Here is a 19,455-nt window from a genome sequence, read left to right on the forward strand (position 1 = left end):
CTGTATGTCCACATGGCGGTTGTGAGTAATTTTAGAGGAGATTACATTTTCCAACAAGACTCTTTCTATGGTGCCTCTTTCCCCCAAAGATTGTGACTTACTTTTACTTTTATATCTCTTTTCAGATAATAAGACATTGCTGCCCCTGAAGAGTGGATAAAAATACTCCACGAAACGCGTAGAGCCTTAGTACATGCAATGCTTAACCGATCATGTATTTCATTCTTATTCATATAGATATTTGTAATGCTATTAGTGATTTCAAGCAAAAAGGAAGCTTCTTAGTTGATGTAGTCCACACTGTCATGCAATTGATGTTCATATATGTATATAGATGAATTTTACTGTTTTATTATGTATATTGCTGTATGAGTTTTTTCATGATTTAGATTAAATATGCTGTGTTTGACCCCCTACTGGTGACTGCATGTTTCATCGAAAGTCCCACCCTGTTCTCCTTTTTTTCTAAGCAAACCAGGATGGAGGCTAGAGACACCATTAGGTCTGTGCCTCATTTAAAGTCCCAATTTCCTCCTCTTTTTCCGAATCCATACTAGACCCGTGGGGCCTGGTATGGACCTGGGGGGGACCCCACGCCAATGTCTGTGCATTTTTTTTTCTTGGGAAAGTTTTTGTTTCTTTACATTCACTCTGCTGACAGCTGAAGACCCAGACTTTGGCTACCTACCCCCCAAATTTGTGGTCTTTTATATTTGTTATTTTTTTATGTTTTTATGTTTTTTTATGCTCTGCCTCACTTGCCTCCCCTGACTGCATGTCCCTGCTTCTCACCACCCCTCCTCTGACTCCTTTACTCTTCTCCTCCTCTTCCCTCACCAGCCCTCCTCCTCTCCTCTTTTCCATGTTTTCTCTCCCCTTAAATTCCAATGCCATTTCTCTTCACTTCTCTTGTCTTCTGCCAGGCTTTTGCAGAAAGCTTTATAATTATGCATTGCACAGGGTTTGAGTGATGAGTTATTACACACTTCAGAATTTTGAAGATTGTGTCCAGAGGGGAACACACAGGATCTACTGTATATGACTCCCAACTTCTGTTTGTGCAGCTTCATCTCCCTTCCTCTCTTGAACACCCCTCCCTTCCCTATCCTCCTCTTCTTCCACTCCTAAACCCTCTCTACTTCTCTATTCTCCTCTTTTTTTCTCTCCTAAACCATCCCCTCCTCTCCATTCTTCTTCCCTTCTATCCCCCCCAACTCCCTAACCCTCCCCATCTCTCCCTTCCACTTCTCAGTACTCCGCCTCGCTCCTCTCTTAACACCCCCCTTCACCTCCTCTAACCTTCTCTTTCTTCCTCTCATGAAACATCCCCTCCTCTCCCTTCCACCCCCTGAACCCTCCCTTTCACTTCTCTGTCCTCCTCTACCTATCTCTCTCAAACTCCCTTCCCTTTCCCTTTTCTAAACTTCTATCCCTTCCTTTCCCAATCCTTTCCTTCTCTCCATTCCCCGTCTCAAACCTGCTTTTGCTTGCTCTCTTGAACCCCCCCCTCCCTTCTCTAATCTACACTCTCTTTCTCTCTTTAATCTCCCCTCTTCTGCCTTCCACTTCACTAACCTTCTTTTCCTTTCTCTCTAGAAACCCTCCCCTTCTTTAACATTCTCTCTTGAACCCCCCTCTTCTCCCTTCTCCTCCTCACATCTGCTCTCACCTCCTCTCCACCCTCCCCCGAGGACCTCCATTCCAGTGTTCCCTATTGCAAACACTCCCACCTCTGAGGAGACGGCTGAGGATAGTGTGAGAAAAGTGTCCTTATCCTTTAATCTTACAAGAATCAGTCTATACAGAAATAAACACAATGGAGAAAAACACATATATGAATTCATCAGCATTTTATTTACAATTCGGAATAATGGCACAGAGACCAGAACATTCACACAGCATTTCTCAGATCAGTGCGGTCACACAGCATTCTTCTCACAGATGTAGTTCAGTTCTTCATAACAGTTCCACTGTGTCAGATGAGATCCGAGCTTGGCACAGCTTCCAGCCCCTTCGGGGTGAGGGAGGGTTCTAGAGAGAAGATAAAATAAGATGAGGGAATTTCCACAGTCCTTTTAGATGAGCAGTAATGGGTGGTGGAGAGATAGAGAAGATCATAAAACAAAATATGTCTAGGGGCTTCTACTTACACTATATTGTCAAAAGTATTGGGACACCTGCCTTTACACACATAAACTTTAATGGCATCCCAGTCTTAGTCCGTAGGGTTCAATATCGAGTTTGCCCACCCTTTGCAGCTATAACAGCTTCAACTCTTCTGGGAAGGCTGTCCACAAGGTTTAGGAGTGTGTCTATGGGAATGTTTGAGCATTCTTCAGTTTGCGCATTTGTGAGGTCAGGCACTGATGTTGGATGAGAAGGCCTGGCTCACAGAATCCGCTCTAATTCATCCCAAAGATGTTCTATCGGGTTGAAGCCAGGACTCTGTGCAGGCCAGTCAAGTTCCTCCACCCCAAACTTGCTCATCCATGTCTTTATGGATCTTGCTTTCTGGTACAATCATTTTTATTGAGGAAAAAATTAGGCACAGGTGGATATCAACAGATTGCCAATGCAAGGGGATCAGATCAGAGACATAAATAAAATTACATAGAATATCAATGAATGAACCCAAAACAGGTAAGGTATGTAGAGCAAGAGCTCAAAGTACGACCCTGTGGCACAGGCTGTAGGTCTGCGAAAATGACCGAGGTCTAAAGGCACTGGCCTATAATAGAAAAGGGTGAGAGAATGGGCAGAAGCCCCAATGGAAAGAGAGAGAAAGGAGAAGGGAGAAGGAGAAAAAAAAACACATGAAAAACATATGGACCTTGCTTTGTGCACTGGTCCAAACCAGGGGTGGACTGATCATTGAGCTACTCGGGCACTGCCCGAGGGCCCTGGGCCCCTAGGGGGCCCCATCAGGGTTGCCAGCCTCAGTAAAACCAGTATGGACCATGGACAGCCAATAGACAGTATGGACCAGGGACAGCCAATAGAAACATGTCTGTGTATACTGTGTGTACATGTATGTGTATACTGTGTGTGTATACTATGTGGCCCCATAATCTCTGATTGCCTGGGGGCCACATAATCTCCTATTGCCCGGGGGCCCCATGAGCTGTCAGTCTGCCCCTGGTCCAAACTATTTGGTGAAGGGGGATTATGATGTGGGGGTTTTTTTCAGGGGTTGGGCTTGGCCCCTTAGTTCCAGTAAAGGGAACTCTTAAGGCATCAGCATACCAAGACATTTTGGAAAATTTAATTCCCCCAACTTTGTGGGAACAGTTTGGGGATGACCCCTTCCTGTTCTAACATGACTGCGCACCAGTGCACAAAGCAAGGTCCATAAAGACATGAATGAGCAAGTTTGGGGTGGAGGAACTTGATGGGCCTGCACAGAGTCCTGGCCTCAACCCGATAGAAAAGCTTTGGAATTAATTAAAGAAGAGACTGCGAGCCAGGCCTTCTCATCCAACATCAGTGCCTGACCTCACAAATCCTCTTCTGGAAGAATGGTCAAACATTCCTATAGACTCCAAAGACATGCTGGTAGGTTAATTGGATCCTGTCTAAATTGTCCCTAGTATATATGAATGTGAGTTAGGGACCTTAGATTGTAAGGTCCTTGAGGGTAGGGACTGATGTGAATGTACAATGTATATGTAAAGCGCTGCGTAAATTGACGGCGCTATATAAGTACCTGAAATAAATAAATAAATAAATAGACAAACTCCTACACCTTGTGGACAGCCTTCCCAGAAGAGTTGAAGCTGTTATAGCTGCAAAGGGTGTGGCTGCACTACTGTTGATCTCCTGAGCTCCAGAGAGGCCTACTGATCCAGGGAGTTTGATTACTCCCTATACCCAGAGTGGATGCAGGAATCTGGGGTGGACCCCGGGGAGGATCCCCCGGATGGCCAGAGTACCGGTCCTCCCATACCAGTGTTTGAGGACCTGGGAAATGGCCCAGCTAAAGGTGAAAGTCTGTCAGCCTACAGAAAGAAGGTTTGTGCTAGGATTGCGAGAATTGCCAAGGAGGAGGAAGTACTGGCGAAGTTGAAGTTTGACTTCAAACATAAAAAAATTGCAAATGACCGGCTTCACAGTTCCAAAAGAAGACAGATGCGGCCTGAGTTAATGGCTTTGGAGGCTAAAGTGGAAAAGCAGAGTCTGCTGGTGGCCGCATTGAAAGAAACCAGCGGAGCTTTCAAGGAGAAATATGGCAATGAGGATCGCTTCCGTACAATGCGCAGAGGGACCATAGAGTCCAGTGGAGGAGAAGCATCACCAGAGTGCGAGAAAGAAAGGTCCGTGCAAAGCAAAAAAGTTTCTTCGGGCTTGGACTGTGTTTCTGGCCAGCACGCTGGAAAATCTTTACATTCTGAGCCAAGTATCAGTATGCCTGCAGAAAGTGGAGAAAGCTCTGGCACACAGGCTGCGGGTGATCAGCAGTCAGGTGTTTTGACTGCCAGTATGTCACCGGGCCAAGGAAGTTCTGTGCCCTTGTCACCGCAGCAGGAGGCTATGGAGCAAGATGATCCATCTGAGTCTGTGAAGGGAACAGGAATGCTTAAATTAATCACAGAAATGGAATCCCCTTTGCATGGTCGCAAGTTTTCCGTGTCTGGATCATCTGAGGATGAAGAAGAGGATAGTGATGTCCCCCCAAAACCTTTGAAACATCGGTTGGCTGAAAAAGCTGTTTTTGTTAAAGATTTGCCTATACAACATAATGGAGATGTAGTTCCTATAGATGGTGCTGTAGAGGGCAGTGGAGAGCAAGCTCATCTCCTGGCTGAGACTCCCACCTGTGTACAGAGAGCCAGTGAGGGGTGTGCAGACTCTGCTGTGAAGAGTGCTGATAAAGACATCTCTGCTGTTAGTAACCCTTTAGTTACTGGTAATGAAGTAAGAATTACCAAGGGTAATGTAGATGATATTTCTGTGTCAGAAGTCTCTGTTCCATCTGTTGATGATAATGTTGTTTCTAACTTATCTAAAGAGGGGTCTGTAACTAAAAGTGATGTGCAGGATGTTGCAAGGAGTGCAGTTATTTCCTATGCTGCAGCGGTGGCTGCACCTGTCCCAAGGGTGAGTAGGGCCAGTTATTCTGCGGTCACTAGGACTGATGTGAGTGAAGGTCAGACCAATCTGACACCATCTGGTAGCTCCTTTAAATGCCGCAATGTGGTCCAATTGAGGTGGACTGGAGAAGGCCCCCCCCCAAATAGGAGAGATGTGGTGGACCGTATTCTGGGGATGGGTTTTAAAGCGGAGGAGATTTTTGCCCTTATCAGCCCAGTTGGGTTATATGAGTATGACCTCTCCTTTGTCAAGTCGGAAGGATTAGATGTCTTTTGGGAGAGGTATGAGCAGAGGTGGAAGGAGTCCCCAAAATGGGCAGGTTTGTCACCCAAAGTAATCTCTCGCCAGCCATTATATAAGAACGTCACCATTCTAGTACGCAATGAGTCCATTCCTGCTGCGAATCTGGTGGTGTGGTTGGGGAGATATGCTGATGTCCAAGCTCCATTGAGGAAAGTTGTAGATGATAGGGGGATTTGGACAGGAGGTTGGACGGTGTTGGTAAAACTGCATGTCACGGGTAGGGATGAGCCGAACACCCCCCGGTTCGGTTCGCACCAGAACCCGCGAACGGACCGAAAGTTCGCACGAACGTTAGAACCCCATTGACGTCTATGGGACTCGAACGTTCGAAATCAAAAGTGCTCATTTTAAAGGCTAATTTGCATGGTATTGTCCTAAAAAGGGTTTGGGGACCCGGGTCCTACCCCAGGGGACATGTATCAATGCAAAAAAAACTTTTAAAAACGGCCGTTTTTTCGGGAGCAGTGATTGTAATGATGCTTAAAGTAAAAAAAAAAAAGTGAAATATTCCTTTAAATATCGTACCTGGGGGGTGTCTATAGTATGCCTGTAAAGTGACGCGTGTTTCCCATGTTTAGAACAGTCCCTGCACAAAATGACATTTTTAAAGGAAAAAATCTCATTTAAAACTGCTTGCGGGTTTAATGTCATGTCGGGTCATGGCAATATGGATGAAAATCAGTGAGACAAACGGCATGGGTACCCCCCAGTCCATTACCAGGCCCTTTGGGTCTTGTATGGATATTAAGGGGAACCCCGCACCCAAATTAAAATAAGGAAAGGTGTGGGGCCACCAGGCCCTATATACTCTGAACAGCAGTATACAGGCGGTGCAAACAAGACAGGGACTGTAGGTTTGTTGTTAAGTAGAATCTGTTTGTAATTTTGAACATTTTTAACGTGTTTAGCTCCAGCCAAAAAATCTTTTCTAAGCTTTTTGGAAAACATAGGGAAGGGTTATCACCCCTGTGACATTTGTTTTGCTGTCTTTCCTCCTCTTCAGAAGATTTCACCTCACTTTTTTGTCCCAATGAAAAATGTTTTTTGAAAATTTGGTTTTTTTGTGGAACAAGGATTGGAAAGCATCAGTGGAAAGGAGAAATTGTTTTCCCATATTAACTCTTACAGGAGAGAATTTCCCTTCCTAGGGGTAGATTTCATCTCACTTCCTGTTGTCTCCTTCCGTTTGCAAGTAGGAGTCGTTTGTAAGTTAGATGTTTGAAAGTAGGGTCCTGCCCTATATACTCAGCAGAAATTTGGGCCTTAGGTGTCCCATGGCCACGTGCTGATGAGGATGCACCGTCTCCACGACCAGCACTAGACACAGAGCCTGCTTGCCCTCTCTTATTGGCTTGTGACTGTCTGCCTCTCCTTCTTGGCCTTCCAGACATACTAATGGCCTGTAGCTGCACTAAGCTGGGATAGAACACCTGTAATTTTCTTCAAGTAGCTTTATATACTGTAACCAGACAAGCCTGCCTGTCAGTAGGAAGATAACAGGAACGGATCTAGCTGAACACTGTGAGCAGGACGCACTGTACTAAATGTAAATAGTCTAGCTGCCTGACCGTGGTACTAATAGGATCAAATAGAACACCTGTAATTTTCTTCAGGTAGCTTTATATACTGTAACCAGACAAGCCTGCCTGTCAGTAGGAAGATAACAGGAACGGATCTAGCTGTACACTGTGAGCAGGACGCACTGCACTAAATGTAAATAGCAGGAACGGATCTAGCTGAACACTGTGAGCAGGACGCACTGCACTAAATGTAAATAGTCTAGAAGATAACAGGAACGGATCTAGCTGAACACTGTGAGCAGGACGCACTGCACTAAATGTAAATAGTCTAGAAGATAACAGGAACGGATCTAGCTGAACACTGTGAGCAGGACGCACTGCACTAAATGTAAATAGCAGGAACGGCTCTAGCTGAACACTGTGAGCAGGACGCACTGCACTAAATGTAAATAGCAGGAACGGATCTAGCTGAACACTGTGAGCAGGACGCACTGCACTAAATGTAAATAGCAGGAACGGATCTAGCTGAACACTGTGAGCAGGACGCACTGCACTAAATGTAAATAGCAGGAACAGATCTAGCTGAACACTGTGAGCAGGACGCACTGCACTAAATGTAAATAGCAGGAACGGATCTAGCTGAACACTGTGAGCAGGACGCACTGCACTAAATGTAAATAGCAGGAACGGATCTAGCTGAACACTGTGAGCAGGACGCACTGCACTAAATGTAAATTGCAGGAACGGATCTAGCTGAACACTGTGAGCAGGACGCACTGCACTAAATGTAAATAGTCTAGAAGATAACAGGAACGGATCTAGCTGAACACTGTGAGCAGGACGCACTGCACTAAATGTAAATAGCAGGAACGGATCTAGCTGAACACTGTGAGCAGGACGCACTGCATTAAATGTAAATAGTCTAGATAGAAGATAACAGGAACGGATCTAGCTAAACTGAATACAGTGTATATATATATATGCAACACCTGGGATGCATATATATATACACAATACACTGTAAGTGCAGCTAACTGACTGACTGTTCTGCCTAATCTATCTAACTCAAATCAAATGACACTGTCTCTCTCTCTCTCTATCTCTCAGCACACCGGAACACACACTACACAGGGCCGCCGTGCAGGCGGCCTTATATAGTGTGGGGTGTGTACTAAATCCCCTGAGCCATAATTGGCCAAAGCCACCCTGGCTTTGGCCAATTACAGCTCTCTCTACTGACGGCGCTGTGATTGGCCAAGCATGCGGGTCATAGTGCATGCTTGGCCAATCATCAGCCAGCAATGCACTGCGATGCCGCAGTGAATTATGGGCCGTGACGCGCCACACGAATTTAGCGCGAACGGCCCATAACGTTCGCAATTCGGCGAACGATCGAACAGCCGATGTTCGAGTCGAACATGGGTTCGACTCGAACACGAAGCTCATCCCTAGTCACGGGTAATGTTGTTAAGCACATCCCTTTGTCTGCCTTCATAGGTCGTGATAGGATTATTACTTTTTATGCAGGGCAACCAAAGTTGTGTCATCGCTGTGGTGAAAAGGGGCATTTTTCAAGCTCATGTTCTGTGCAGAAATGTTCCCTCTGTCAGGGCTCAGGGCATGTTGCAAAAGACTGCAATAGTATTCGTTGCAATCTTTGTAACAAGTTAGGTCACCCCTATAGTCTTTGCCCTGAAGCCCTCCATAATCAGCCAGAGGTGGTGGAAGAACTTCTAAGGATGGAGGAGGAGGAACGTGGGGGGAAGCAAGGGGTTGGTGGAGCTGTTTCAGCTAGTCCTGAGGGCCCCCCCCAGGTGTCAGTTTCCCAGCCTGAAGATGTGATCCCTACTGTGTCTGCTCCCCAGTCTGTGCTCCCTACTATGTCTGTGTCTACTTCTGTTGTGTGTTCTTCCCCAGTGTTTCAAGTGCCCAGTGTTCCAAAAGTATATAAGTCATCCAGATTGGCTGAGGCTGCCAAAGGGGAGGATTCGTGCAGATCTGAGGTGGCAGCTTCATCTGGGCCTTCCCTAAGGCAGCGTAAAACCTCTAGTGGAGGTTCTAAGGTGAAGAAGGGGGAAGTTGCTACTGCTAATAATGTAGATGAGGTCTTTCAGGGTAATGTTTCAGGGGAGGAGGGAGAGTGGACCAAGGTGGGGAGAAGGAGGAATAAGGTAGTCCTGACCTCTGCCTCCTCGGTTTCATCCTTAGAGGTAGATGATCTACCGCTGGGAAACAAGTTTGGGTCCTTATCTGAGGGGGAGGAGGAGTCTTCTAATTCCATGTCTCAGATGGAGGAGGATGAGGTAGAGTGTTCTCTAAAGAGGTCAAGGTCTCCAGTAAGGGGGGAGGGAGCTCAGGCTAAGAAACGCCCACCTCAATCATCCTGATGGCAGTTCCCACTCCGATAAAGTTGGCAACAATTAATGTTGCCAGCATAAAATCTGTAAGGGCTCGTAATATGGCCTTATTTTTGCTCAGCGAGATGGATGCTGATATTTTATTTTTGCAAGAGACCCGGCTAAATAGCCTTGCCGATGTCCACCTGGCAAAGAGGGAGTGGAGGCGTGGGCCCTCCTTCTGGTCTCTTGCGGCTGAGCCTTACAGCGGAGTTGCAGTACTTTTTACTGGCATGGTAACGTGTCGGCGGGTTATCGAGGTAGAGATTGGAAGGTGTATGGTCCTGGACGTCTCTGTGAAGGGGCATGATCTGCGTTTAATAAATATTTATGGACCTCAGACTAGATGGGAGAGGAAATGCCTCTTTACAAAGATTAAGCCTTTCCTTTTTACATCTCGGCAAGTTGTCTTTGGAGGTGATTTTAACACCGTTACTAGGCCCAAAGACTGGAAAGGCTCCACTGACAGCCTGAGATATGATAGCGTTTTTCTTAATACGATAGCCAGGGAAGCAGGTCTGGAAGATGCGCATATTAAGCGTTGCCCAGACAGCACGGGGTACACATTTAGGCGAGGCAGTTGTGAGAGCAGGATAGATAGGTTTTTTTTAAAAGGGGACTCTGCCTTTTCGGCTCCTGAGTGTCGTATGGTGGAGTTTTCTGATCACCTTTTGCTGTCTGTGATTCTCAATGCTTCAGATATACCACCTAAAGGAAAGGGTATTTGGAGGATGAATTCGGCTCTGCTGGATGACGAGGAGGTAAGACAATCTTTGAGGATTTTTTTCAGGCTCAGGTAACCATCCTGGATTTCTGCAGCAGTAAGTCTGAGTGGTGGGAGCTTGCCAAAAGCCGGATTAGTGGGTTTTTCAAGGCCATAGGAAAAAGGAAACAGCTTGGTAAGTACATTGCCTACCAGCAGCTGCGGAGAAAGCTTGATCGCCTTGTCTCGAGTGGTGGAGATTCCGGGGCAATCTCTGAGGTGAAACTTCTCCTTAGGAAGTATCAGTATGACCGGCACGCTTCTTTGGTTCTGGAAAGGGACTACGGGAAATATCACTCGCCCGACCCTTATCAGAACTGCAAACAAAGCGCAGCAGTTAAGACGGTTGTTGGGCTAAGGGATAGTACGGGCTCTTTGACGAAATCCAGGTCAGGGATCCTGGAGGTCTCAAGGTCTTTTTATGTGGATCTTCTGGGGGAGAAGTACCTCGATCGAGCAAAGATGTCGAGTTTTCTGGATTCTACACCAGGTTTGGGAAATAACATTCCGCTTGCAAGTTTGACAGGGGGAATCACAGCAGAAGAGGTAGTCAAAGCTATAGATGGTCTGGCTATTAAGAAAACCCCTGGGCCAGACGGATTGACGGCTGAATTTTATAAGATTTTCAAATCCAGCTTGGTACCTTATCTTGTGGAGGTATTTAACGGCTGTCTGCAGGAGGGTTCGCTCCCTCCCTCCATGAGACAATCTGCTGTGATTCTGTTGTCAAAAGGCAAGGATCCCTCGATGATTGAGAATTGGCGCCCCATTAGCCTTCTCAATGTCGATAGAAAGATTCTGGCGAAGATAATTTTCTGGCGCTTGTCGTCAGTAGCAGACAGATTGCTTTCTCGTCAGCAGCACTGTTCAGTCCAGGGCAGAAGCACTTTTTCAGCGGTGTTAGCTGTCCGGGAGGCTCTGGAACGTTGCAGGGCTGAAGGTTGGGGAAAGTATTTGCTGGCACTGGATCAGGCGAAGGCTTTTGATCGTGTCAATCATGAGTACCTCTGGCTTCTCCTTGACAAGTATGGCCTGGAGGGTGGGTTTATTGGATGGCTTAAGACTTTATACAGAGAGGCAGAGAGCTTCATGCTTGTTAATGGTTGGGTTGGACAGCCCTTCGGGGTTGGATCGGGGGTGCGCCAGGGGTGTCCGCTGAGCCCTTTGCTATACGTGTTCGCAATCGACCCCTTCATCAGAAGGCTAGAGAGTGGACCGTTGTGCGGGGTGCCGGTGGGCATTACTGGTGAGCCGCCCTTGAGGGTTGTAGCCTATGCTGATGACGTTTCTGTCTTTATCTCTGGGACAGAGGAGGCACAGGAGGTGGTTTCAGTTATAGAGCAGTATTCCGAGGCATCAGGCTCCAAGGTCAACCGTGATAAAAGTGAAGTTTTTTGGATGAGCGAGGGAGGTGAGAGCTTTGCACTTCCAGACACCTTCCCGAGGCCTCAGCAGAAAGTCAAAGTATTAGGCATCGAGTTTGGCCCTGATGATTACAGTAAGTCAAATTGGAAAGCCAGGCTGAATGATGCTGATGTCAAGGTGAAATGCTGGAAAGGGTGGCGGCTCTCCTTGAGGGAAAGGGTGGACTTGATTAAGACCTACCTGATTCCTACCTTTTTGTATGTCAGCTTTGTTTGCATCTTGCCAGAGTCTTGCTATACCAGGATTTATAGTTGTTTCTTCCAATTATTATGGGGGAACAGGCTGAATCTTGTGAAGCGGAATGTGACTTACCTATCTAGGTGGAAGGGTGGCCTAGGGATGGTCAACCCGGTTGTGTTCTTCTCTCTGATGTTTTTGAAACATAATTTTGGTAACATGCTAGCCGAGAGACCGCCTGGATGGGTGGGTATTTTCCAGATCTGGTTTAGACCTTTTCTGGGCTGTTGGGAGAGTGGCGGGCCAGTGAAAAGCCTAAGGATCAAGCATGGTAAGCTCCCGGCTTATGTTGCCCTGTGCCTGAAAATTCTTAAACGGTGGCATGTGACAGCAGAGGATATCAGGTCCCTTCCTAGGAGACTCCTGGGGGAGAAGATCGTGGGTACTGTCTTTCATGCGCCACTGGCCTTAAGGGATTGCCCAGGTCATATTATGAGGGAGGGTTTACGTTTAATAAATTCTGAGCGGATTCCCTTGAAATTTAGGGACCAGGCCTGGCTCGCTTTCCACGGTAGGCTCTATGTGAGGGGGAACGTGAAGTGCCGCTCTTTGGACAATCGTGGTTGTCCAAGAGTGGAGTGTCAGGGTGAAGTGGAAACCATGGACCACTTCTTGCTTCAGTGCCCATTCAATATAGAAGTCTATAAAAAGGTGGGGAGGGCTCTGAATATTCCTTTCCTGCCTTGCATGTCTTATGCTGAGTGGGTGTATGGAGCATTGCAGAATCGCAAGGGATTTGATTTGGACACTCTTTTTCTAGTCAGCTTAGTAGTCCGATATTACACCTGGAATGCACGGTCTCAGGTATCCCTTCGGCAGAAAGTCCTTCCTGTTCCGGTGGTGGTGTGTGAGATTCTTGGTGAGGTAGGGAAAATTCGGGGTCTCGAGAAAGACAGATGGCGGCAAAGGGTCTGGATAAAGGCGTGGAGGAATATCAGGCCTGTAGCTGCTGTTTGTTGATCTCTGGGTGTTGGGTTCTTTCCCTGTTTTCTCTCTGGACACTCCTTTTAGATTTTCAAGGATAAACATAATTTTGAAGAAAGGCTACATACACATGATAATCTATGTTTCTTGGTCTGAATGTTAATCAAGTTGAGTAATGTGTAGAATTGTTGAAGATGTCTGTGCTATTTAGTGATATATGTATATAGTATAATATAATACAGTGATATTCCTCTTGGTTGAAAAAAAAAAATCCCTTTTGTTCATATATTATAGGTTGAAGTAAGCCTTTATTATTAAGTTTAGTCGTATATACAATATGTTATGCATATTTGAAAAAAAAAAGAAAAGAGGAAATATATGTATGTATGTGTGTATGTATGTGTGTATATATATGTATATATGTATAATATTTATTTTTTTTATATTTTTGTATAAAAAAAAAGTTGGAATGTGTTTCTTGTTTGCAAGATTCTCAAATAAAAAATTACCAACTCAATATTGAACCCTACAGACTAAGACTGGGATGTCATTAAAGTTTATGTGTGTAAAGGCAGGTGTCCCAATACTTTTGACAATATAGTTTATGTCTTCTTGACTGAGGGATCTTGATGAGGATTGTAGATTATGTAGGATATGTAGGTTTTGACAATATAGTGTATGTAGTTGGGTTGGTGCACACAGACTGTCACAGCTGAGTGTCTGGTGATGAGGAACTATAGAGGACACTGTACAGATATAACATGTCCAGTCCTATTACAGGTGAATGAGGATAAAGGAGTGTTTTAGATTGGTGACGAATGTTCATAACAGCCCCACCGAGACACAGAATTGCCTTAGGAGAGATGTGCTTTGCTCCAAGAAAGTGACAATAAGGTTGCATTCACCCCTGGACATTCTAAACTCGCTGGCAGAGTAGTGAATTTCTGTTTTTGGAAACACTCAAAATGTGGCAAAACAAACAACATGCTTGTGGTGATATTATTTCTTAATGGCATCCCAAACACAGGGAGCCGTCCTGTATTTTGTTGCATGTTTCCCTCGCAACAAAATACATGAAAAAACGAGGCAAAATGTACTTGGCTCACTTGTAAAAAGAGGTACCATATTTGGGCTACTTTGCCACATTTTCTGGGCATAGGGAAGCCAATTCAAGTGAAAGGGTTTTCTTGTACTGCAGTGTGACAAACTTGGCAAAAAACACGCTAAGAAGCGATGCTTGGTGCAGGTGTGAATTGGGCCAAAGAGCTGTCAAATTAGGGGTGACTTAGAAGATCTAACATGCCCCCACTTATTTATACTGGGGTTCAGTAAAGACAAAAAAAAAATATTTTGTTTTCTAAACAGATTGTGTACAAATCTTTTTGGAGGAAGAGGAGGGAGGAGGAAGCCTGACATCATATAGAGATACTTCTACTGAAGAGTTGGGGGGGTTTCTTTTTATGAAAAAAAAGCCCTCTAAAACTTACTCCATGCTGCCATCTGGCCATTTTCCCATCCACATTCCACCATGGATGTTAAATTGGGTTAATCCAACCCAGAATCCTTTTCCTGTGATGGTCACCAGTCTCTGGATAACACAATACACAACACATTATTATTACTATCACCTTCCTGGATGTCTTATGAGTGCCACCAGATGCTCCCCACCCCACACCCAACCCAGTGACCCCAACACTGACCTGTATGGTCTTCTCCTTCACCTGGGCGAGCCTAGAGCCATTCTTTTCACATTCTTTATCACTAAGTGAACGTGTCTTCTTGTTCTCAGAGAAGAAATAACATTTATCATGGATGGTGATCCAGAGATCCGGACATCTAGGAGACCGTCCTGTAATATGGAATAATAGAGACAGTCAGTAATGATAGAGAGACAGCCGGACACAGGAGAGACCGTCCTGTAATATGGAATAATAGAGACAGTCAGTAATGATGGAGAGACAGCCAGACACAGGAGAGACCATCCTGTAATATGGAATAATAGAGACAATCAGTAATGATGAAGAGACAGCTGGACACAGGAGAGACCGTCCTGTAATATGGAATAATAGAGACAGCCAGTAATGATAGAGAGACAGCTGGACACAGGAGAGACCATCCTGTAATATGGAATAATAGAGACAGTCAGTAATGATAGAGAGACAGCCGGACACAGGAGAGACCGTCCTGTAAAATGGAATAATAGAGACAGTCAGTAATGATAGAGAGACAGCCGGACACAGGAGAGACCGTCCTGTAATATGGAATAATAGAGACAATCAGTAATGATAGAGAGACAGCCGGACACAGGAGAGACCATCCTGTAATATGGAATAATAGAGACAGTCAGTAATGATAGAGAGACAGCCGGACACAGGAGAGACCGTCCTGTAAAATGGAATAATAGAGACAGTCAGTAATGATGAAGAGACAGCCGGACACAGGAGAGACCGTCCTGTAATATGGAATAATAAAGACAGTCAGTAATGATGAAGAGACAGCTGGACACGGGAGAGACCGTCCTGTAATATGGAATAATAGAGACAATCAGTAATGATGAAGAGACAGCTGGACACAGGAGAGACCGTCCTGTAATATGGAATAATAGAGACAGTCAGTAATGATGAAGAGACAGCCGGACACAGGAGAGAGCGTCCTGTAATATGGAATAATAGAGACAGTCAGTAATGATGAAGAGACAGCCGGACACAGGAGAGATCGTCCTGTAATATGGAATAATAGAGACAGTCAGTAATGATAGAGAGACAGCCGGACACAGGAGAGACCCTCCTGTAATATGGAATAATAGAGACAGTCAGTAATGATAGAGAGACAGCCGGACACAGGAGAGATCGTCCTGTAATATGGAATAATAGAGACAGTCAGTAATGATAGAGAGACAGCCGGACACAGGAGAGATCGTCCTGTAATATGGAATAATAGAGACAGTCAGTAATGATAGAGAGACAGCCGGACACAGGAGAGATCGTCCTGTAATATGGAATAATAGAGACAGTCAGTAATGATAGAGAGACAGCCGGACACAGGAGAGACCGTCCTGTAATATGGAATAATAGAGACAGTCAGTAATGATGAAGAGACAGCCGGACACAGGAGAGATCGACCTGTAGTATGGAATAATAGAGACAGTCAGTAATGATGAAGAGACAGCCGGACACAGGAGAGATCGTCCTGTAATATGGAATAATAGAGACAGTCAGTAATGATGAAGAGACAGCCGGACACAGGAGAGATCGTCCTGTAATATGGAATAATAGAGACAGTCAGTAATGATGAAGAGACAGCCGGACACAGGAGAGACCGTCCTGTAATATGGAATAATAGAGACAGTCAGTAATGATAGAGAGACAGCCGGACAAAGGAGAGATCGTCCTGTAATATGGAATAATAGAGACAGTCAGTAATGATAGAGAGACAGCCGGACACAGGAGAGACCGTCCTGTAATATGGAATAATAGAGACAGTCAGTAATGATGAAGAGACAGCCGGACACAGGAGAGACCGTCCTGTAATATGGAATAATAGAGACAGTCAGTAATGATGAAGAGACAGCCGGACACAGGAGAGACCGTCCTGTAATATGGAATAATAGAGACAGTCAGTAATGATGAAGAGACAGCCGGACACAGGAGAGACCGTCCTGTAATATGGAATAATAGAGACAGTCAGAAATGATGAAGAGACAGCCGGACACAGGAGAGACCGTCCTGTAATATGGAATAATAGAGACAGTCAGTAATGATGAAGAGACAGCCGGACACAGGAGAGACCGTCCTGTAATATGGAATAATAGAGACAGTCAGTAATGATGAAGAGACAGCCGGACACAGGAGAGATCGTCCTGTAATATGGAATAATAGAGACAGTCAGTAATGATGAAGAGACAGCCGGACACAGGAGAGACCGCCCTGTAATATGGAATAATAGAGACAGTCAGTAATGATGAAGAGACAGCCGGACACAGGAGAGATCGTCCTGTAATATGGAATAATAGAGACAGTCAGTAATGATAGAGAGACAGCTTGACACAGGAGAGACCGTCCTGTAATATGGAATAATAGAGACAGTCAGTAATTATGAAGAGACAGCTGGACACAGGAGAGACCGTCCTGTAATATGGAATAATAGAGACAGTCAGTAATGATGAAGAGACAGCCGGACACAGGAGAGATTGTCCTGTAATATGGAATAATAGAGACAGTCAGTAATGATAGAGAGACAGCCGGACACAGGAGAGACCCTCCTGTAATATGGAATAATAGAGACAGTCAGTAATGATGAAGAGACAGCCGGACACAGGAGAGACCGCCCTGTAATATGGAATAATAGAGACAGTCAGTAATGATGAAGAGACAGCCGGACACAGGAGAGATCGTCCTGTAATATGGAATAATAGAGACAGTCAGTAATGATAGAGAGACAGCTTGACGCAGGAGAGACCGTCCTGTAATATGGAATAATAGAGACAGTCAGTAATTATGAAGAGACAGCTGGACACAGGAGAGACCGTCCTGTAATATGGAATAATAGAGACAGTCAGTAATGATGAAGAGACAGCCGGACACAGGAGAGACCATCCTGTAATATGGAATAATGGAGACAGTCAGTAATGATAGAGAGACAGCCGGACACAGGAGAGACCCTCCTGTAATATGGAATAATAGAGACAGTCAGTAATGATAGAGAGACAGCCGGACACAGGAGAGACCGTCCTGTAATATGGAATAATAGAGACAGTCAGTAATGATGAAGAGACAGCCGGACACAGGAGAGACCGTCCTGTAATATGGAATAATAGAGACAGTCAGTAATGATGAAGAGACAGCCGGACACAGGAGAGATCGTCCTGTAATATGGAATAATAGAGACAGTCAGTAATGATGAAGAGACAGCCGGACACAGGAGAGACCGCCCTGTAATATGGAATAATAGAGACAGTCAGTAATGATGAAGAGACAGCCGGACACAGGAGAGATCGTCCTGTAATATGGAATAATAGAGACAGTCAGTAATGATAGAGAGACAGCTTGACACAGGAGAGACCGTCCTGTAATATGGAATAATAGAGACAGTCAGTAATTATGAAGAGACAGCTGGACACAGGAGAGACCGTCCTGTAATATGGAATAATAGAGACAGTCAGTAATGATGAAGAGACAGCGGGACACAAGAGAGATTGTCCTGTAATATGGAATAATAGAGACAGTCAGTAATGATAGAGAGACAGCCGGACACAGGAGAGACCCTCCTGTAATATGGAATAATAGAGACAGTCAGTAATGATGAAGAGACAGCCGGACACAGGAGAGATCGTCCTGTAATATGGAATAATAGAGACAGTCAGTAATGATGAAGAGACAGCCGGACACAGGAGAGACCGCCCTGTAATATGGAATAATAGAGACAGTCAGTAATGATGAAGAGACAGCCGGACACAGGAGAGATCGTCCTGTAATATGGAATAATAGAGACAGTCAGTAATGATAGAGAGACAGCTTGACACAGGAGAGACCGTCCTGTAATATGGAATAATAGAGACAGTCAGTAATTATGAAGAGACAGCTGGACACAGGAGAGACCGTCCTGTAATATGGAATAATAGAGACAGTCAGTAATGATGAAGAGACAGCCGGACACAGGAGAGATTGTCCTGTAATATGGAATAATAGAGACAGTCAGTAATGATAGAGAGACAGCCGGACACAGGAGAGACCCTCCTGTAATATGGAATAATAGAGACAGTCAGTAATGATGAAGAGACAGCCGGACACAGGAGAGACCGCCCTGTAATATGGAATAATAGAGACAGTCAGTAATGATGAAGAGACAGCCGGACACGGGAGAGATCGTCCTGTAATATGGAATAATAGAGACAGTCAGTAATGATAGAGAGACAGCTTGACGCAGGAGAGACCGTCCTGTAATATGGAATAATAGAGACAGTCAGTAATGATAGAGAGACAGCCGGACACAGGAGAGACCGTCCTGTAATATGGAATAATAGAGACAGTCAGTAATGATGAAGAGACAGCCGGACACAGGAGAGACCGTCCTGTAATATGGAATAATAGAGACAGTCAGTAATGATGAAGAGACAGCCGGACACAGGAGAGATCGTCCTGTAATATGGAATAATAGAGACAGTCAGTAATGATGAAGAGACAGCCGGACACAGGAGAGACCGCCCTGTAATATGGAATAATAGAGACAGTCAGTAATGATGAAGAGACAGCCGGACACAGGAGAGATCGTCCTGTAATATGGAATAATAGAGACAGTCAGTAATGATAGAGAGACAGCTTGACACAGGAGAGACCGTCCTGTAATATGGAATAATAGAGACAGTCAGTAATTATGAAGAGACAGCTGGACACAGGAGAGACCGTCCTGTAATATGGAATAATAGAGACAGTCAGTAATGATGAAGAGACAGCCGGACACAGGAGAGATTGTCCTGTAATATGGAATAATAGAGACAGTCAGTAATGATAGAGAGACAGCCGGACACAGGAGAGACCCTCCTGTAATATGGAATAATAGAGACAGTCAGTAATGATGAAGAGACAGCCGGACACAGGAGAGACCGCCCTGTAATATGGAATAATAGAGACAGTCAGTAATGATGAAGAGACAGCCGGACACAGGAGAGAGCGTCCTGTAATATGGAATAATAGAGACAGTCAGTAATGATAGAGAGACAGCTTGACGCAGGAGAGACCGTCCTGTAATATGGAATAATAGAGACAGTCAGTAATTATGAAGAGACAGCTGGACACAGGAG

At 45.2% G+C, this 19,455-nt stretch overlaps 1 protein-coding gene across 3 annotated transcripts in view; it reads right to left on the minus strand.

Moving 5' to 3' along the window:
• Positions 1-1,835: 1,835 nt before the first annotated feature.
• Positions 1,836-19,455, minus strand: part of LOC141123223 (uncharacterized) — an 89,757-nt gene continuing 72,137 nt past the window's right edge. For all 3 annotated transcript variants that reach the window (XM_073612040.1, XM_073612039.1, XM_073612038.1), the window contains exons 8-10: positions 14,357-14,505; positions 14,144-14,244; positions 1,836-2,031 (exon numbers count right to left, since the gene is read on the minus strand). In XM_073612040.1, coding sequence (XP_073468141.1) covers positions 1,920-2,031; positions 14,144-14,244; positions 14,357-14,505 — 362 coding nt within the window. In that variant the 3' untranslated portion in view covers positions 1,836-1,919. The remainder of the gene's footprint in view (positions 2,032-14,143; positions 14,245-14,356; positions 14,506-19,455) is intronic.

Source organism: Aquarana catesbeiana, linkage group LG01 (genome assembly GCF_042186555.1).
Source record: "Aquarana catesbeiana isolate 2022-GZ linkage group LG01, ASM4218655v1, whole genome shotgun sequence".
NCBI lineage: Eukaryota > Metazoa > Chordata > Amphibia > Anura > Ranidae > Aquarana > Aquarana catesbeiana.